Source organism: Equus przewalskii, chromosome 7 (genome assembly GCF_037783145.1).
Source record: "Equus przewalskii isolate Varuska chromosome 7, EquPr2, whole genome shotgun sequence".
NCBI lineage: Eukaryota > Metazoa > Chordata > Mammalia > Perissodactyla > Equidae > Equus > Equus przewalskii.
Window position 1 is genome coordinate 13482818 of NC_091837.1, and position 20618 is coordinate 13503435.

At 60.6% G+C, this 20618-nt stretch overlaps 1 protein-coding gene across 3 annotated transcripts; it reads left to right on the top strand.

Moving 5' to 3' along the window:
* The first annotated feature begins 14386 nt into the window (after positions 1–14386).
* Positions 14387–20380, top strand: TMEM119 (transmembrane protein 119). 3 transcript variants are annotated; one of them, XM_070627061.1, is made up of 2 exons: positions 14387–14502; positions 18323–20380. In XM_070627061.1, exon 2 carries the CDS (start codon positions 18335–18337, stop codon positions 19160–19162), a length of 828 nt encoding a protein of 275 aa, XP_070483162.1. In that variant the 5' UTR covers positions 14387–14502; positions 18323–18334; the 3' UTR covers positions 19163–20380. The 3 variants fall into 3 exon arrangements, with proteins under 3 accessions (XP_070483162.1, XP_070483160.1, XP_070483161.1); XM_070627059.1 differs by lacking the exon at positions 14387–14502 and adding an exon at positions 17086–17310; XM_070627060.1 differs by lacking the exon at positions 14387–14502 and adding an exon at positions 17554–17622.
* Positions 20381–20618: the final 238 nt, after the last annotated feature.

Below are 20618 nucleotides of genomic sequence, written 5' to 3' on the forward strand. Positions count from 1 at the left end.
TGGCTCTTAGAGACTGATGTGGGCCGGCTCCTGCGTCCCACTGTGCGCTCCCTCCCCGGACCGCCCCTTGTCCTTGACCATCACCGTCCGAATCGCCCGCTCCATCGATTCAGCAAATAAATCCCGAGCACAAACATCTCCCATCTCCCCACGAATCCCCTCATACAGCCTGGGAAGGAGGAACTAGTGTTTCCCCCACTTTACAGAAAGGGAAACTGAGGCTCAGAGAGGCATAGTCGCCTGTTCCAGGTGATGCACGAGAATGGGGATTGGAAGCCAGGTCCTACCACTGTGTCACGGCGTCCTTGAGATCACAGCGGGCTTCTAGGGGAATGCCATGTCCCAAACTCTCGCCACTGCTGGCCTGTCCTGGCGTCTGGAAGTCCCCCTCCGTCACCCTCTGCGGCTCCTGGTTGCTGGGGGGAGGCATTGGCACTTGGAGGACAGCCCAGCTCTGTCCTTGCAGAGAGCAGCATACAGCAGAGCTGGGGCCCAGGACAAAGACACAGGGCTAAGGGCAGGGAGCTGGCATTTACTGGGCACTTACTGCATACCCAGCCCCACGCCAAACACTTTATCTTCATGTTCTCATTTAGGCGTCACAACAACCCCACGATGTGGGGATGGTTATCACCCCATTTTCCTGCTGGGGAGACTGAGGATCAGAAAGCTGGATCCCTCGCCCCAGCAGGCTGCTCTGCTAAGAAACCAGACTCTGCTGACTTCAGCGCTGGCGGCAGGGAAGGAAGGAGGGCAGACGGAAATAGGAGCTGGGCCGGGGGTGGCATGCTAAGTTTACTCCGGGTCCCTTGTCTCTTAGGAGCTGGGGCTGCCAGCCCTGCGGGCGGCTCACCCAGCAGCGGATCTGGGCAGAGGCTCCCCAAACTCTCCCTCCTACCCCACCCCCAGCCGCCACTCAGCCAAGCCACGTAACTTGATGGTTATGGGGTGTCCGCTCTGTGCCGGGTACCGGGCTAGGTCCCTGGATGGACGCCACGTCAGCGGACAGCCCTGGTGGTGCCCTTTGGGGCTCACAGTATAGAAGGGGAGAGAGAAATTAATCGAATGATCACCCAGAAAAATATCAGATGACGGCTGGGCCCAGGGCCCCAGAGGGGAGGTGGAGGGGGGCCCTGAGTGTGCAGAGTGTGGCCAGCTCTTGGGGTGGGGTGGGGAGGAGGCAGGAAAATGGTTGACACTTGAAAGATGCAGAGTCGTGGGCTCGAGAGGGTGGGTATAGACAGAGGAGTGTCCCAGGCATGGAGAACAGTGTGGACAATAGGGGTGCAGGGGGAGAGCGAACAAGGGTGGCTGCAAGGAGGAGGGCAGGGCTGTGTGAGGTTGAGGGGGCCTGGGCCAGCGGGGTGCACAGAGGGTATAGACTCCAGAGAGAATTGGTAAGGGGCTGGTGACGGGTTGGCACGGCGATGAAGATGGGGAAAGAGAGGGCTCCCGGGTCTCTGACCGGGCAGCTGTCTCGATGGGGGCGCCATGGGTGGAGGGAGCAGCTTGGGGCCGCTGTGAGGGTGGCGTGCCAGGTTGGGCTTCTGCCACATGGAGTTTCAAGGGCCTGGTCATTCTCCGGGGGGGAGTGTCCGGAAGGCTGCTGGGAGGATGCTCACCAGCATCAGCCATGAGGGAGAGCAAACAAACACCAGCAGGAGGTGTCACTGCACACCACCAGCCGGACGAAAATTAGAAAGACTGACACCACCAAGTGCTGGCGAGGACGCAGAGCGGCTGGGACTCCCACATTGCCGGCGGGAATGCGCGACGGCACAGCCACCTGGAAGCCCATTTGGCGATTTCTTACAAAGTTAGACATAGACTCACCATGGATGAACAACGCAGAACGACTCAGAAACTCAGAAAGGGAACGACTCAGGAATCCCTTTCCTGGATATTTCCCCAAGAATGAAAACACGTTCTTACAAAGACTTGTCCACCATGTTTATGAAGCGTTATTCATAACAGCCAAAAAACTGGGAACAACCCAAATATCCATCAACTGGTGAATGGATAAATGAAGTGCGGTCACCCATAACCGGAATGCCACTCAGAGCAGAAAGGAGCGGACTATTGATCCACACACCGACACGGAGAAATCTCAAAAACTTTCTGCTGGGGCCAGCCCGGTGGCACAGCAGCTAAAAGCTCACATTCTGCTTTGGCGGCCCAGGGTTCGCCAGTTTGGATCCCAGGTGCAGATGTGGCACTGCTTGGCAAGCCATGCTGTGGCAGGCGTCCCACATATAAAGTAGAGGAAGATGGGCACACATGTTGGCTTGGGGCCAGTCTTCCTCAGCAAAAAAAAAAAAAAAAAAAAAAGAGGAGGATTGGCAGCAGATGTTAGCTCAGGGCTAATCTTCCTCAGAAAAACTTTATGCTGAGTGAGAGGCCAGACCCCAAAGGCTCTGTGTCCACTGTGTGAGTCCAACGATAAGAAGTTCAAGAATAGGCAAAACTAATCCACAGTGAGAAATCAGATCCGTGGTTACCCTTCGGGGATGATCACGAGGGGACTTGACGGAACCTTCTGGATGCTGGCACGTGTCGGTCTTGTCTGGGTGATGGTCACACATGGGTCTTACCTTTGTCCAAACGCCTAGAACTGCTCTTGTCCAATTGGTGCATTTGACTGCGTGTCAAATACACCTCAAGTGCGGGCAGACGACCTGGCGGGTGGGCAGGTTCCTGAGGCTGTGGGAGCCCAGAGGTCTGCCCAGGGGACGGAGGCCGTGTGACAGCAGAGGACTTGGGAACCTGCCCGGACGGCCCGAGGAGGCCGCGCTGCCTGGAGCCCCCAACCGATGTCCTGCGAACATCCAGCCCTCTTACCTTCAGTGGCTGCTCCTGCTCAGACACCGTCACTAGCTCCCCAGTGCCAGAGTCCAAAGGAAGTTTCCAGCTTTGTGACTTGCTGGCCACCCACCTAAACGTTTCGTGGTCGGGCACACCGACCTCCTCGCTCCTCCTCGCACATACTTCCTGTGTTCGCTCCCCATCACCCGCTTTCACGGCCCCTCCGTCTCCAGGGCTCATCTCCCCCAGGCCCTGAGACAGTTCTGATCTTGCGGGGGATCCTCAGGCCTCTGGGCTTGCCCTCTGCTCGTCTCTCCTCTCCCTCCTTCCTTGCCCCCAGCCTGGGGCACCGGGACCGGCCTGGCTGACCAACAGGTAACTCCAGGGTACTCCTCCTCCGCTCGGGGTCTCAGTCTCTCCATCTGTAAAGCGGGCACGCGTGTGTCACCTCATGCCACTGGGTGGCCACTGTTCACTGTCCGTCCATCCCCTCAGGGAGCCACGTGAGGCAGGACCTGTGGGTTGTTCACACCCCAGGAGGCTCAGGAAGGAGCGAGGAGTCAGTCTGATGCCTGGTCCTGTCTTTGCCCCGGGCCTCTCTGAGCCTCCCAGACCTCGTCTGTAACCTGGGCACGGTCCTGGTGCCCTGGGCAGTAGAAGTAAGAGTGGCAGCTCACTCTCGTGTGCTAATCATGGTAAACTCTGTGCTAAACGTGTTGCTCACATTTTCTCATTTAATCTTCACCCTGTGAGGTAGGTCCTATTTTTAACGTCATTTTACAGATGAGCAAACTGAGGCTCAGAGAGGTTCAGTGACTTGCCTAAGGCCACACGGCTTGAAAAATCAGAGATCTGGGATGAAATTCTTAAGACTTCCTGGGGGCACCAGTCGCCAGAGGCCGGCTCCTTGAGGAGGAGCTGGGAACTCCCCAGATCTCCAGGGCTCAGAGCTACGCCCTCCGCCTGACCTCCCATTAGCTGCAGAGCAGAGTTCCCCCTGGAGGCTGTTCTGGGCACCCCATCCCCCACCGGAGGGCGGGAGGCGCTGGGAGGCAGCCACCGGGCTCTGCCCATCCTTGGCGCCCATACAGTGCCGGGGGCTGGAGAGCAGGTGGTGCTGGAGGTAGCACCTGATTCAAGCACCCCTGGACTCACACCTTGGGAACGCCGCCGCCCCTCAGGTCTCGGTTTTCTCTCCTATAAAATGGGAATATCTGTATTAGCTCTTGGCTGGAGGGGCAGGACGCAAACCTGGGGGCAGTGGACCGGGAGATGTGGTGGGCGGCGAGGGCACCCACCAGGCAGCATGAGACGGCAGCCTGGGACAGAGAGAGGCCTGGAGCTGGGTGGCGGGGACATCTGCCTGTAGGTGGGACCTGAAACCCTGGATGGGGGAGAGTTCCCAGATGCGGGTGTGAGCCGTTTCCAATGTGGTGCCCCTCTGAGACGGCAAAGATGCTCTCGGTCCTCACATGACGGGGCGCTTTCACATGCCCTGGGGGAGAGAACACAACGACCGCTCCTGTGTGAGCGACTCTTTCCGATGCGTCTCCCCGTGTGCAGCTCAGCTGCCCCGAGAGACAGTCCACGAGGATCGGCCCTCCGTGTGTGAGGCGTCGTGCGAATCCAGGGCCCAAACACCGTGGGCCTCGAGGACGTGTGTGGGCAGAGCCCCGACTGCTGAGCTTTTCGGGGCACGGTCCTCACAGCCTCTCGCTCGTGCAGTCACTCCACACGCGGTCCCCGGGCACGAGACGGTACGTGCCTGTGGGCAGGAATTAGAACTGGGCCTCTAGGATGACCCCAGCCTGGAGCAGGTGCCTGGGAAATGCTTGTGGAATATTCCGGCAACTGGGGATCTTAAAGAGGAATAAGACAGCCCCAGCTGTACCATCAATAGACTGGCACCCAGCAATTGAAAATGAAGTTTTTGAAGGATCCCCTGGTGAAATGCCCACGACGTACGGTTAAACGAACGCTGAGCTCGGTTTCCTCATCTGTGAAATGGGATAATACTGTCACCTTGTCCAGGGGTTGGGAGGGTGAAGGAGACAAGGCACAGAAAACCCTTGGCTCAGGGCTGACGCTGTCACTGCTCCTCCAGTCACGGCTGCTGGACCATCGAGCGTGGAAACAGGACTGAAGCACGGATCCAGGTCGTTACGAGAGCTCAGCCGCGGCGGGTAGATGCTGGGGAGCTCTTCTGGCTTCTTTTGACTTTTCCGTGTTTTCCTAATATTTCTCAACACACAGAACCAAAGCCTGTGTTAGGAAATCTGGGGTTCCCGGGCCCCCCAACTGGCGAGTCGTACCATCGTCCCACAGCTCTTAACGCCCACGCAGGGAGGCTCAGAGCCAGTGGTCCTCGCCCCGGAGCCGGTTTTGCCCCCCAGGGGACGTTTGCCAATGTCTGGGGATACTTCTGGTTGGCACTACTGGGGGGGCTACTGCTGTCATCGAGTAGGTGGTCAGGGGTCCTCCTAAACCCTACAGCGCACGGGACAGTCCCCACAGCACACAGGCGTCTGGTCCACAACGTTGCAGTGCAGATGGGCAGACTCTACTCTTGCCACCCAGGAGGGAGAGACGCCCAGAGCCACCTCCCCAAGGTGTCTGGAATCCGGAGGGGCTTCTGTGTGGCAGTGAACTTGGCTGTTGGGTGTCCCCTTGGTGCCTGGAAGGCTGTACCCTCTGGGGTCTGCAGAGCCAGCACCCCCATGCCTGAGCTCGGCAGAAAGAGGATGCCGCTGCTGAGCCGCACAGCCAGATGGCCTCGGCCTGGTGCCGCTTCTCCCGCGGAACGACGGTGGGGAATGGGCCCTGGCAGAGGCTGGAGCGCCCCCAGTCCCCTTTCCCAGGGGAGCCTCTGGGACACAAACCCCATTCCTCGCCAGCCTCAGCCCTGGGTCTGGGCTCCCCGCTGCCCTCCTTGGGGTGGTTCTTTCAGGAGACCCTGTTGGCCTGCCTCCTGCTGAGTTTCAGCAGCCCCTCAGCAAATCACTGGATACAAATGAATATGTAGGACCGTGGGTGCCCTAGTCCCACCAGCCGAAGCTTCTGGACCTCAACTCCTGCCCTGCTCAGATCCCTATCTCACCTGCCGACAAGCATGTTGGTTGGATGAGTGAAGGAAAGCTCCTGTCACCTCTCACTCCCCCTCTGCTCTGGCCCCACAAGTCTTCTTGTCTTCTTGATCTTTCTTCTGCACGTGCTCCTGCCTCAGGACCTTTGCACATGCTGTTCCCTGTGTCTGGCAGCCTCTTCCCAGATGTCTGCAAGGCTGGCATCTTCTCATCCTTCAGGTCTTGAAGAGAGGCCCCCTCTGCAGCCATGCCCCAACTTATTCTTGATGACACTTCCCTGTCTCCCTTCGAGGGACTGATGACTGTCTGCAGTGATGCTGTTGATGTATCGACTTTTGCTGTGCCCACGTAAGGCCTCTGTTCCTTGCTTCACTGTCTCCCAAGGCTGGGTGGAGATCAAGGGAGCTTGGGGTTAAGGCTTGGAGTCAGGCGGGCCTGGGTCGACTCCGCACCCCACGGCTTGCTAGTTGCCTGACCCTGGGCTGTGCTCTAACCCCTGCGGGCCTCAGTTTCCACACCTGTGAAGTGGGGAGAAGGGTCCTTGCTGCTGCTTGGGCTGCGGGAGAGAGAGAGTGGAGCAGCCGTGGCTGGTGCATCACAGGGGCCCAGTTAGGGCCCATTCTGGGAGAGGCGGGCGCAGAGACTCGGAGGGCCCAGGGGAGGCCTCCACGTCCTGGAGCCCCGCAGCACCACCCCTGCGGTTTGGGGGCGAAACCCCGCCCTGCTGAGCTCTCCGTCTTTTGGCCTAAAATTAGCTCACAAATTCCTTGGCTCCCTGGCCGGTGCTTCCAACCGACAATTCAAACCAGATGTTTCCAGCTGTCGGGGCCCATCCCCCCGGCTCGGGGAGGCCAGACTCAGCTTGTGCAGGGGGCGAGGTGGGAGGGGCCTGGCCAGCACGCACCCCTCCAAGGATGCGGGCGCCCCTCGCTGACCGTCGGCTGGCAGGGGTGGGGGGGTAGGGGTGGCCAATCGCTCTGCCCCTTTGCGGCCGGTGGCCTTATGGAGCGCCAGCTGTATGCCAGGCCTGTGTGTTCGCTTCGTCCAGAGGCTGTGATAAGGATCTTCAGTCCCGGGTGTCACCTGTGTTGTTGTTATTATTATCTGTTATTATTTAGTGCCAGATGCCCAGGCTCAATGCATTCTCACAATAACCCAGGGAAGTGGATGTTACTGTTACCCCCATTTTACAGAAGAGGAAACTGAGGCCCAGAGTGGTTGAGTAACTTAGCGCAGGGTCACCTAGTGCCCAAGCAGCAGAATCCAGAGGTCCCTGAGGGCAGGTGGTCTCGCCTCATCCTGGGTGGGTTTCCCCTCCTTGCTGTCACTCCCAGGGGCCCTTTCCCACGTCGGGGGTGGATGTGGATGTCGTGGAAGACCCTGTCTACGAGGTGTCCCTGCTCCCAGTGCGGAAGGCGGGCTCACGCAGCTGCCAGGAGGAAGTGGCTCCTCAGGGGCCCTGGAGCCAGGTTTCTGGCCCCAGTTGAGTCCGAAGCCAGTGGTCAGGGTGGCAGGAGCCGAGGGCAGCGTGGGGATCTGTATGGCCTTCGTGGGGGCCTTACGGGGAGTCCTTTCCTCCCCGTAGAGATGGGACCCTGAGCCATCGCTTGGTCAGGGTCCTTGAGAGAACCGGGGTGTGTGTGTGTGCTGGAGGGGGCAGTAAGGAGGGGAGGGGCTCAAGGCAGGAGAGGAGAAGAAGTGGGGAAGGGTTTCACGCACAGGGAACCACGGCTGGCCTTCTTCACTCCGAGGAAAAGCCAGAACCCCTGCGAATGCCCGCAGAGGCCCTGTGCCCTCTGGCCCGGGTGCCCTCTGACCTCACTTCCTCCTGCTCTCCCCTCGCTCACTCTGTTCCAGCCACACCAGACACTCTTCCCATGCTGGTCCTCCCACCTCAGGGCCTTTGCACTTGCTCTTCCCTCTGCCTGGAATGCTCCTCCTTGGAGCTTCTCCTGAGTCCCTCTCTCTCACCCTTCAGGTCTTTGCTTGAATGCCGCTCTTTCTCTGCTTCATCTCTCCTCACCCTTCGCACCTCCTGCCAGCCCAGAGATACGTTACTAAGGTAACTTTTTAATGTCTTCCTTGTCCCACTAGAATGTAAGGACGTAAGGACAGAGATTTTTATCTGCGTGGTTCTGTGCTGGAGCCCCAGGGCTTGGAAAGTGTCACATAGTATGTGCTCAGGAAGTCTTAAGAGAGAGAGGAAGGAAAGGAAAGAAGATAGGAAGAGGGAGGGAGGGAGGAGACGAGGAAAGAAGGGAGAGAGGGAAGATGAGACGGAAGGTCTCAGTGTAAAGGGAGGAGGCGGAGAGCAGGAGAGATGTGAGGTGAGTGCTGAATGTTTGGGTGACTCAGGGCCCCTGAAGGTCAGCTCCAAGCCCTCCCCTCTCCTCTCGCTCGCCAGGACCCTCTGCACGAAGACAGCAGGGCCCCGTTTCCAGCAGTGCCGCCGAGGAAGCTCGGAAGCATCACCTTGTGAGGGGCGAGGGGCGGGGGCCACGGGGGCTCCCGGGGAGGGACCTGCCCGAGGGCACCCAGGGGCGGCAGGCTGAGCAGGGGCCCGGGGCCAGGGCTGGCGTGAGCAGCTCACATTCCTGCCCTCCCGGAGGCTTCCCTGTGGGGCCGCAGGGAATGTAAATGTTTACCAGGCAGCGCACAGCTGGCTGGGCCACCGCGGCCGCAGGGAGCCGGGCATCCCGCTCGGGCGCCCCCCCACCCCAAAAAGAGAGGGATGCAGGCTCCTTAATGCTTTCAGAGAACGTTTAACTGAGTCATAACCCACGTAAAGTACACGAATCTGAAGTGTGCGCTTGGCTTTCCCATCTGCTCGCGCCCACGGAACCAGCACCCACGTCTGGATGTCGCACATTTCCAGCCCCAGAAAGTTCCCGGAACCTCTTTCCAGTCAGCACGTCCCAGGGGCGACTGCTCTTCTGACCCCCGTTTCTGGTGTCGTCTGCCGGTGTCCAGAACGTCGTGGGGATGGACGCACCCACAGGGCTTCTTTTGGGTCCAGTTCTTTCCCTTGGCGTTTCTATGGGATTCGTCCAAATTGTAGGACTTCTTGCTCCTCCTTTCGTTGCTGAGAACTGGTCCGCTGTCTGGACGTACCACAGTCTGTTCATCCACTGTTGGTGGACATTTGGGTGATTCTCAGCTTTTTTTGCTATTATGGATAAAGCAGCTATGGACGTTTTCGTCTTTGGACGTGTGTTTTCATTTCTCTGGGGTAAACGCCTGGGGAAGAGATGGCTGGGTCGTCTGGGAAGTGCGCGGTTAACTTGATGAATCTGCCGGACTGCCTCCCAAAGTGGCTGTGATGTTTTCCTCTCCCGTTGGTAGTGGGCGAGCGTCCGGTTGTTTGCTGGGGGTGGGCAACAAGTGGAAAATTTGCTTAGAATCACAGAAGGACAGAGCTTGGAGGAGCCTCCCCTGACCGTTCTCGATGCAGGAAGGGAAACTGAGGCTCAGGTCACACAGTGTGGGAGGGGGCGGAGCCAAGAGCTAATGCAGGCCTCCCAATTTCCCAGCTCTAACTACTCCCTGGTGAGAAGGGGTCAGCACCCAGGCTTGTTCGCTGGAGAAGGCCTCATCCCAAGCCCTTCCTCACCCCAGGGCCTTTGCACTTTCTGTGCCCTTGGCTGCTGCTCCTCGAGTGCCTGGTTCCTCTTACCCTGTGGGTATCAGTTCAGACACTCTTCAGCGAGGCTGGCACTGACGACAGTTGCTAACACAGCTGCCCAGGCAACCGTGGCCCCCGACCCAAGCTCCTCCCTGTCTGCTCATCCTTTTTATCTCCTTGATAGCACTTTGTGGTGTTGAATTATCTTCCCAATGTGCCAGTTGGCTTGTTCCTCAACTGTCTCCCCCACTAGGAGCTCCCTGCCCCTGAGGCAGGAGCCTGGTCCGTCTTGCTCCCACGCAGGAGCTGGGGCAGGGCAAAATAATGGCAGGGTATCCCCGCCTGGGCCTCGGTTTCCCCATCTGTAACATGGGCAGGTGAAACTAGAGTCATTCAACCAGTGAATGGGCATTTAGTGAGTACCGACTGTGTTCCAGGCACTGGTGATGGGGACACAGTGACAGAAAAGACCCTGATTCTGGCCCCCGAGGCTCCCAGTCGAAAGACACATGCAGATGGGCCATTGCAGCGCCACACGCTCAGTGCTCTGGGTGGGGAGCCTGCGGGTGCAGGAGGCTGGCGGAAGCTGCTGACTTCCCTGGGTTCAGGGAGGGCTTCCTGGAGGCGGTGATGACTGAGCTACAAGATGTGCAGGGGGTGGTAGGCAAAGGGGGCGTGGAGGGCGGTGCTTCAGGTGGAAGGAACGGCCTGAGCAGCGGTGTGGCGGCCTCTGTCTTGTTCACAGCCCTGCTCGGTTCCTGGCGCCGGTCAGTACTCAGTAGACAGCTGGGGAATAAGTGAACATCTCTAATTTACAGTTGGGGAAACTGAGGCCCAGGGAGGTTGTGCAGCACGCCTCAAGCTCCGGCCTGCCCGGACGAGGCCCCTCCACCTCCTTGGAGCGCCTGATGGGAGGCTGCTGCACGGGTGTCCCTCTGAGGCCGCCGCCAGGGCCTCTCCAGCCACATGAAAGGCTTGGGGTATTTTTGTCCGGAGGGCAGGCCCCGGTGGCCTCAGGGGCCGTGTAATTAGAAGTGGCTCTGAGCCCACGAGAGGATGGAGCAGGGGCTGTGGTGGGCCAGGCAGCCGCCCCGGGGGCAACCGGGGAGGACCTGGCAGGGGCTCAGGGGGCGGGTCCCCTCCCCTCCCTGCCTCCTGGGCCAGGGCTGCTCCACAGGGCGGGGGGCATGGCTGCTAATTGCATGGCGGGCACAGGGTGGGGTCTCCGACTCGCTCTGAGGCTGGGCAGAGGGCCCGCTGCTCTGCCTCTGAAATTACAGGCTGCGAGCGGGTGGCCAGGCCTGCCCGCGCCCCTCTGAGCTGCGGTGGTGAGGGCCGTGCGGCCCGTCCGGCTCGGCCCCACAGCAGGTCCTGGAACTGGAGAATGTGGGATGTGAGACCCTCAGAATGGACGAGGAGCAAACTCTCAGAGCAGTAGGCTGTCAAAACCTGGGGATGCAAGAAAGGAAGTCAGAGTGGTCGTCCCCACGTCCACAAGCATTTATTGAGCACCTATTGTGTTCCGGGCACTGTCCTAGATGCTGGAGTTATGTCAGTGCACAGAACAGGCAGAGACCCTGGTCCCCGCAGACTTGCATCTACACTTACTCAATAATAATCCTCAGGAACCGCTCTGCAGGTGCCAGGTTCCTGTCTACCTCAGGGCCTCTGCACGTGCTCTTGCCACTGCTGGGAATCCTTTTGCCTCCTTGCCTTCCTGAATACCTCCTCCTCATCTTCACGAGCAGCTCTACGGTCGTCTCCTCGTGGAGGCCCCCATGAGCTCTGGGACCAGACTAGCCCCTCCAGACTAGCCTCCCACAGCCCCTGAACTGCCCCATCCCGGTTCTTAGCTCAGTTTGCAGTTAGAGCTTCATTGGTTTGTTTCCTTGCTCATGGCGGGTCTCCCCTGTGCTCTGCAAGCTCCGTGCCGGTGCTCGCTCATCACTGTCTCCAGGGCCTGACGTGGGCTGGTGCTCGGGCAACAGCTGTAGAGTGAATGACATTTAGGTGACAGCGTTGGGACTGAGGTGCTGGCAGGCTGTGGCAGGCCTCTAGTCTGCCCCACCTTTAGCTACAGCGCAGAGAGGGACAGTGACTTGCCCAGCCACGCACAGCTGACTCATGAGCTGGGCTGGAGCGCAGAGCTCCTTCCTTCTCTCGTTGTGACCGACATTTTTGTGGTTCTGTCCTCAGACTGTGGTTGGGAGGTTTGGCTTAAGGTCAGCGTGTGGGTCTCTGTGCACGTGTGTGGACATGACCCTTTAACGGGGTGGGGGCAGGTGGTACAGGGGAACAGGCCCCTTGTAGGGGCGCTGGCCTGGCGGTTTCATTTCCAGACGAGACCCCGGGGCTGGGGGAGGAGGAAGTATGGATCCTGGGTATGTCACGCTGCCATGTGCCTCAGTTTCCACATCCGCCCGGTGGGCTCCCTGTGTTCGGTCCCCCTCCCCAAGCACGTGTGTGGCCTGCTGGGCTGGCGGGGGCTCTAGCGGGAGGCAGACCGCGCGCTTTGGAGGGTGGGTGACTCCAGCTCCACGGGGAACAGAGGATGCTAGTCCACCTCCCCAAAGACGCCGCATCCTGGCCTCTGGAACCTGTGAGTGTGAATATGTCACCTTCCCTGGCAAGGGGGATTTGCAGACGTGATTAAGTTAAGGATCTTACATGAGGAGATGATCCTGGATTGCGGGGGGTGCCCAATGTCATCGTGAGGGTCTTTAAAAGCGGAAGAGGGATTCGAAGACAGAACGAGAGAGACGGCAGCATGAGAGCGACTCAGCCCACAGTGGCTGGCGGTGGAGACGAGGAGGAGGCCTATGAGCCGAGGGATGCAGGCGGCTTCCAGAAGCTTGAAAAGGCAAAGAGACAGACTGCCCCCCACTCCCCCCAAAGACTCCAGGACGAACACAGCCCTGCCGACACCTGGATTTTAGCCCCATGAGACCCATCTCCGGCTTTGATGTCTCCGAGCACGGTCGTCCTGCGGCTCCTGGGCTTTCCCCCCGCGGCCTTGTGAGCAGCAGAGGTTCTCCATCCTTGTCTTACAGATGACGAGCAGAGGCTCCGTGTGGGGCGGGACACGAGAAGGCAGGGTTTGAACCCAGTCTGTCCACAGGAGGAGCCCAGGACGGGATCCTGGCGGAGGCTGGGGCCTCAGGGCGCCATGCTGTGAGCCGGCCCTTCCAGGGCTGTGTCCCGCCGCCCAATTTCTCAGGGTCCCTCTCCCCTCGTCCCGTGGGCTGGCCCTGGGGGAGATCTGGCTGCTCCAGCCGCCTGCGGTCTGGTCCGAGGCTGGGCAGACAGGGCTGGGGCCCCCCTGGCCATCTTGAAGGGGGATGCCACTGCTGCAATATGTCCGTGGGAGGCCACGTGCCCCTGGGGGCGTGTGTATGTGTCCATTGGCGGACAGTCCCCCACTCCCTTTAGGACGCAGCGTTCGGGGTGCTGTCAAGAGAAGACGGGAAATTCTCTGGTGTTATTTTCCCAAAAAACAGCTGCCCTCTCCTTTTGGAGGTGGGCAGGGGCTGCAGGACCATCGAAAGGAGTAATGGTGCTCTAGAGTCCCGGTCCCTGGGGAGTGGGCACAAACTACTGATCCATGCGCTCCTCCCTCTGTCCCAAACCTTCCCTGGCTCCCTACTGCCTCCCGGATGGGTGCCGCACTGAGACTTTAGCCGGCTCCTGCTGACTTCAGCCCTCATTGCCTGCTCCTCCCTTTCGGCCACGTTGTACTCCAGCGCCTTGTCCGCATGCGGCGCCCCAGCCACTATGCCTTTTCCCAGGCTGGTCCTTTCACCTGGAGTGGGTTTCCAGGGTCTCCTCTTGCTCAGATGCCGCCCGTTCACAGCCACGTCCTCTGGGACGACTTCCCTGCCTCTTTCCCTCAGTGGACCTCTCTCCATCCCGGGGTTCCCTTGGCCTGGCTTCTCTCCTGCCACACACCCACTTCTGTTTTGTAAAAACTCGTTTACCCGTGTGTCCCTGGAAGACAGTGGCTCCTTGAGGGCTGGGCTGTGCCTGAGTCGCCTCTGAAGGCTGCCCAGCACAGCGCCTGGTGCCCTATAGGAGCCCCTTAATCACTTGCTGAATGAATGAATGAGCGCATGAGTGAATGAATGAATGAATGCAGAGGGCTGCTGACGCCCCGGGTTCCGCAGGGTTCCAGGACCTGCTCCTGACTCATCTCAGTCCCCTGGTTGAGCCCCTCGAATTCCGCCCTGCCTCGCTTTCCCTGTCTGTGGAATGGCGCCCCGACTTTGTTCTAGATACTCCATTTGAGGTGTTGTGAGGCCGTGGATCCTGGAACATCAGAACCACAGGGAGCCCAGCAAGCTTCCTGCCCGCCTCTGCAATTGGGGAAACTGAGGCCTGGAGAAGGGCCGGGTCCAACCAGACAGGGCCAGGCGGCGGGTAGAGAGCTCGCTTGCTGCCTGAGGTCTGGACCCTCCACCGGCCTCCTCACAGCCCCGGCTCCCACTCTGCACCCCGGGCCTCGGAAAACCTGAGTCACAGCTGGAACCCAGCACGGGGAATTTTCCTCCTCATTTCCAGGGGCCTCTGAACCTCCCTGACCTCATCCCCTGTGGGAGGGGGGCTGGACCCCTGCTCCCTGGGCTCAGGGAGCACTGCGGGGCTGCCCTGTCTGTCCGTCGGCCCCTGCCTGCCCTGGGGACCCGTGGCCAGGAAGGACATGCCCCATCTGGTCTCCCCTGGGGTGTGGAGGGGGCCCTGCTGCCGAGGGAGCCCAGCCACGGGGATTGTGTGTGGCCGGAGCAGCCCCGCCCCTCCCCCTGTCCCCACCCCAAACCCTCTTAATGAAACCAAGCTGGCCCCGTGGCCGAGGGAGGGGGAGGGAGGAGGGAGGAGCGGGAGGAGGCAGGGGCGGGAGGAGGCAGGGCCTTCGCCAGCCCAGAGCAGCGGCAGTGGGCACTGCCTCGGACTCGCTCTCGCTCCACCTGGTGGGAGCGCCCAGACCTGTGTGCGCACGAGCTGGTGAGTCCCGGGGTCCCTTCCTCTGTCCGGGCAGCCTGGGGGTATCTTGGAGTTTGGGGACTGGGGGCTGTGAGAGTGAGTTGGGGGCCATCTCTAAGTTTGTGTGAGTTTTGAGTGTGTGTCGGATGCTGTGTGTGTGTGCGCGAGAGTGTGTGCTGAGGGGGAGGGTGGCAGGAGAGGTGTGCCTCCTGTGCACCCCGCGTGCGGGCCTGGGGGGGCCGAAGCGTGCGTGTGCCGTCGTGGCCTAGCTGTGGGGGGAGGTGTCGTTCTTGGAAAGTGGACACCAGGGGGGTCGCTCCCAGGGTCAGCGGGAGGGTGGTGTGGACGGGGTTGTCCTGTCTGTGGGGATCAACTGTGTGTCAGGGGGTTGTGTATACGCACATGTTGGAGGATTGGCCCGTTGTGTGTCCGTGTGTGTTGCCTGTGTGTCCGTGCTCGTGGGCCCTGCGGGCTCTCTGGGGTGTGTGCATGTTGTGTGTCTGCATGTTGTGTGTCTGTGTTGCATGTCTGTATATTGTGTGTCCGTGTGCTGCTGCTCTGTGTGTGTGTGTGTGTGTGTGTGTGTGTGGATTTTGAGCCCTCAGGACCCTGGTCCCTCCGCAGGGCTCCCTTCCAAGGGGCCCAGGTCCCTGTCCTCGGCTGCCCCAGGGCGGGAGGGGGCAGCGCTTCAGCCAGACCCCTCTCCCCCAAAAGGCCACTAATTGAAGCCAGGTTTTTGTGGGCGCCCCTCCCCCTCTGGCCACCAGTCTCTGGGTGGGGGTGGGGCAGCTGCTCTGGCCCCTCGGCCTCAGGGCTCGGTGTCCCTGGGCCTTAGGAGTGGATTTGCATCGTCTGCATACTCCTGACATCAAAGTGTGACCATCATGTCTTAACACAATAAGCCCTGAGTGAGACGGGCTCCAACAGAGGCCTGCTCCAGTCTGGCTTCTGGGCCACAACCTGGTGCCCACTACCTGACCCCAAGGTGCATCGGGCATGCTGTTTCTCGTCCTAACGGTGGTCCAGGGAGGTGGCCTTATCCCCATGGGACAGACATAGAACCGAGGCTCAGAGAGGTGAAGAGCCCGGCCTCAGGACACACAGCTGGAAAATGACCTCCCCACTCTCCTGAGCTGCCTCCCCATTCAGGGCTGCACCCGACTGGCCAGGCGGCCCCGGGCAGCCCATCCCCAGTATCCAGCCTCAGTTTCCTCTTGGGAAAAACGAGAGACGTTGGCCTGACCCCACACCTCACGGCCTGTGAGTTTCTGAGTCCTGGCAAAAATCACGACTGGGGAAGGAGGGGGCAGCTGACCGGCAGAATGGTCATCTCAGAGCCGGCCAGGCCTGTGCTCCCATTCTGCAGTTGGGAAACTGAGGCCAGGAGCTGTCGGGGGGCAGGGTCACTCCACCGTCTCCTGCAAGGCCTGGCTGGTTCCCCACACCTTGCCTGCACCTTTCCCAGGAGGCCGGGACGGGTTGCGGGGACTGGGGACTCTGACAGTTGGGATCTTGTCCTTTAAGAGCCAACGACTGTGTGGCCTCTGTCCTCATCTTCTGCCCCGACCCCGAGGCTCAGGGGGAAGTGAGCAGTTCCCTCTGTCCAGCTCACTGCCACGTGCACGCGCGCATGTGTGTGTGTGTGTGTGTGTGTGTGTCTGGTCCTGCATTCCTCAGTGGCCAGAGCTGAAGAGATTTCACTCAAAGAGGTAAAAAAGTTGGTCTTTTTCAGGCGAGTGGGGGAGACAATGAGCAAATTTACACGGCAGGCGAAGAGAACCATTTGTGGACGTGGGTTGGAAAATGTTGACTGACCCTGGAGCCGGGGGACCCCAGGGGCCCCGAATCCCACCTTTTCCACCAGCAGCTGCTCTGTGCCCGGCTCCTCCTGAGCATTATCGCATGGGTCCCGACAGCCCTGTGAGGCGGGACTGTGGCCACCTCCCACCTGCCCTCCATTTACAGACGGGGAAAGTGAGGCCCAGCCAGCCCGAGGATCAAAGCCGTCGGTGGGAAACTTTGCTAACAAGTGCCAGAGAGGGCAGGCCCGGGAAGGAAGCCTCCGGACGTTCCTGGAGCATCTCAGGTCCTTGTTCCAGCTGAGGAGTTATATCAACCAGGGGGTGTGGCCCGTTCCTGGGCCAGCCCTGGGCACGCGAGCGGGTGTGCGGCGTGCGAGTGTGCAGACTCTTCGAGTCACACAAGGGGGGTTTCCATCCCACCTCTGATGCTTCCCGTCTGTGTGTCCTCGGGCAAGTCACTGCCCGTCTCTGGACCTCCACTTCCTTTCGGAGCAATGGAGACAGGGTGAGCTGCCGCCCCGAGGCCTCCTATGGGCTCGCGTCCACACAAGGGGCGCGCCGACGAGGAGCCCAGGGCGCAAGTACGGGACCCCCAGCTCGTTTACAATGAGCCCCTGAACGCGACTGCTTCTTTTTATGTCCTGGAATTACTTTTCATGTTTCGCCATCTGAGTCAGTTTGTCCAAATTCATGTCACTGCGATTAATTTCAAGGAATGACACTCAATTGGGAGGCCTCAGGGCACTGGGAGCAAGCCACGCAATGGCTCCGTGTCATTCGTGCCTCATCTCCTAATCCCCAGGTCACCTTGAGGGGACCTGCAGTCAAGGTGTTGGGAACCTGACTTCCTCCTCCAGCCCAGGAACTTGCTGTGTGGCCTTGGGCTTGCCCCTTGCCTTCTCTAGGCCTCGGTCCCCCATCTCGGTGCCCTGAGACAGGGCCTCAGACAGGAGATTCCCAAGGCTCTTCCATCTTGCAGCTTCAAGCCCCACCCTGCGTCAGGGTCCTGGGCCCTCTGCTGGATCAGGTGGGGTTCTTGGGGGCCGGCCTGGGGGGCACAGAAAGGGGTCCCTGGGTTTGTCTGAGTGCCCAGCCCCACTCTGGCTGGCCGAGAGAGTTTGGTTTTCAGAAGCTGTGCTCCCCTGCAAGCCTGGGCTGTGAGGAATTTCTCAGTCAGCTGGGTCTGGGGGTTCACGTCGGGGGCAGCCTTCCTTCCGTGGGGGAGGGAGGTGTGGGGCTAGTTCCCGTTCAGTCGTGGCCGTCGCACTCTGGTTCCAGCTGTCTCCAGCTTTGTCTCGGGCACAAGAATTGTCCCCTGGGCCCCGTTCTGAGCCTTGAGGTGAGGGCTCGCCGTGGGGCGGACACTGTTGGCGTGCTCCCGGCACGCAGGCCCAATGCTGAGCTCAGGGAGTCCAGAGGCTTCAGAACCTCCGCATCTTCCGGAGGCGAGAAGGGGACCACTGAGGGTCTGGGGGCTGCTGGGGAGGGCTCCCCAGAGGAGGGGGGTCATTCAGCTCCCTCAGTTTCTCAGTTACTCAGCCCCACCATTGCCTCTCCCTGAGCGCCTGCATCCAAACGCCAGCCCTTCCCTCGCAAGTCCCTCAACCCCCGGAAAATGGGGATAATGACAGGCCTACCCCGGCCAGGTGGGTCTCAGGATTCAGTGAGAAATGCCACATAAGAAACTTAAAATAGTGCTGGCATGTGGTGAGCCATGAAAGGATAAGTTATTATTATTAATTCAGCCAAGTCAGGCAAGATGCATTTATTGAGCACTTACTGTATACCAGATAGTGTGCAAAACCCTGAGGATGCTGGGATAAATCGGCTTCAGCCTCTGCCCTCCCAGACCTCAGAGTGGCTTTCGGGGGCAGGTGTGGACCCTACTTATGAAGGACTGGGGTCCCTTGTACAGTGGGGGAGCTCAGACCCCAGAGAAAGGAAGCCACTTATTAGAATATGTTCTCTGCGGCTCCTGGGGGGTCCCCTGTGACCCTGGAGGCCCACTCTGACCTCTCTGCTGCCTTGCTTCCCCACAGCTCCCGGGCGACATGGTTTCTGCCGTGGCCCCCAGCCTCGTCGTGTCTCTGCTGCTGCTCCTGAGGGCCCTGCCGGCGGCGGCCCACTCTGTGACCCTGCAGGCTGCCTTCCTGGAGGACTCAGGGGGCAGTGGGGAGGCCGAGGGCTCATCGGCCTCCTCCCCGAGCCTCCCACCGCCTCGGACCCCGGCCCTCAGCCCCACATCGCTGGGGCCCCAGCCCACGCCCCTGGCGGGCCCCAAGCCCCCCACCAACTTCCTGGACGGGATCGTGGACTTTTTCCGGCAGTACGTGATGCTCATCGCCGTCGTGGGCTCCCTGGCCTTCCTGCTGATGTTCATTGTCTGCGCCGCTCTCATCACCCGCCAGAAGCACAAGGCCTCGGCTTACTACCCCTCCTCCTTCCCCAAGAAGAAGTACGTGGACCAGAGCGACCGGGCCGGGGGCCCCCGCGCCTTCAGCGAAGTCCCCGACAGGGCCCCCGACGGCCGGCCCGAGGAGGCCCTGGATTCCTCACAGCAGCTCCAGGCTGACATCCTCGCCGCCACCCAGAACCTCAAGTCTCCCACCAGGGCCACCCCGGGCGCCGGAGACGGAGCCAGGATGACAGAGGGCCAGTCCGAGGAGGAGCAGGGCAGCCAGGCGGGGGACCAGCCGGCCCAGGCATGCGGGGACCCAGCGGAGAAACCAGAGGTGCCAGAGGAGCCGTGCTCAGCGGGGGAGGCCGGCGAAGGCCAAGGGGAGCCAGGGGCGGCTCCCTCGTTGGCCCAGGAAGCCGGGGACCCAGCTGGTCCCCTCGAAAGCTCTTGTGCTGGTGGCAGCATCCCCCCCAGCATCTAACAGGCCTCCAGGGCTGCCCGCCCTGACTGTCAGACCACCATCGGTCACCTCCTCGGGCTTGGAAAGGCCCTTGGCCCTTGTTGCCCCCTGACACCCCCTCCTCAGCCTCCCCCCGCCACACATGCCAGCGTGTCCTGCCCCTCCAGCAGATAGAGAGGCTGGTCTCTGGTCCACCCCAGGAATCTCAGCAAGTTCCAGAAACGTTTGCCTCCATGGCCCCAAAGGCCTACATCCCACAGCTCCTCTGGGGAGGTGGGGACGGGGGTGCATCCCTGTTCCAGCCACGAGAAAGCGGCCCATGGACATCAGCCACGTCAGCAGGGAAACGCATCACGGGTCCCTCGTGACGGTGCAAATGTCGCTGCTTTTCCATCGAGGGAGGAAAAACCCCCAAATCACTAGTTTTGGAAGAGGTTGAACAGGAGGTGCTGATGTCCTGGGGTTGGTGCAGTTACAGCCACTGCAGAAGGGGGCTTGATCAATCAGGAAACTTCTGCGAGGGGCCCCTCCAGGGCCGTAAACCAGGGTTTCCCAAACTGGGTTGCCTGAGGTACCCTGTGGAAAAATGCTTTGGCGGACCGATGAGTTGGGGAAACACAGCCACTGCCTCTCTGCCCCCGCAGCTCCCCAGCTCCCCAGGGCTCTGACAAGTGCTACATTAAGGCCCCTGGGGACTCTGGGTCCCCTCAGCCTTTCTCCAACTGCTTTTGACTGTGGAGTTCTTTTTTGTTGTTGTTTCCGGCTACAGAGTAACGTCCTGCAGAGCACACTCTGGAAATTACTGCTCTAAGTATTCCCGAAGGTGCCCTCCGTTTCTGACTGGTCCAGGGTCAGGGGTGTTGGGGCTCGGGCCCCCTCAAGGGCCGCCTCTCATCCCACTACTGCTTTCTTGGCAGGACCCCCAGCAGCCTGGAAGCCGGGGGGCTGCGTGTGAGGGGATCCCCTCTGGGGAGTCTGGGTGAGGGGAGGGTTTCTGACACCCAGCCCGGAGCAGGGGGGCCCGGCCCCCACCCTGTGCTCGCACGTGTGGTCTGGCAGCCTGTGCCCCCCGCATTCTTTCGTCCTCGACAAGGGAGCCTGAGCTCCGTCCTGATCTGGGGAGGCTCTGAGGGGGGGGCCTCTTCCCCATCCCTCCGTCCGGGGCCCCCCAACCTCTGCACGACTCTCCAGGTGCTGAGATGTAACAGACCAGCACAATAAACCTTTCTTCTGGCCTGAGTCTTGCTGGTTTTCTGAGGGGGCCAGTCCGCTGGGACACGGGGGGCGTTTCCCCGGGCTGTTCCATGGGGGTGGGGTGGCTTTCATGGGGAGACACATCAGCCAGGCCCTGGGGGCCGAATGGCAGGCTGGTGTGGGCAAGCGAGGGAGGGAGGGGTGCCCCGTGGGGACAGGGCTGGGATCTGGTGCCTCAGGCTGAGCACCAGCCCTGGACTTGTGGCCACACAGAGCCAGGTCC

Excerpts from the sequence above, each read along its gene's own strand:
- TMEM119 (XM_070627061.1), top strand. The coding sequence starts at position 18,335 with ATGGTTTCTGCCGTGGCCCCCAGCCTCGTCGTGTCTCTGCTGCTGCTC.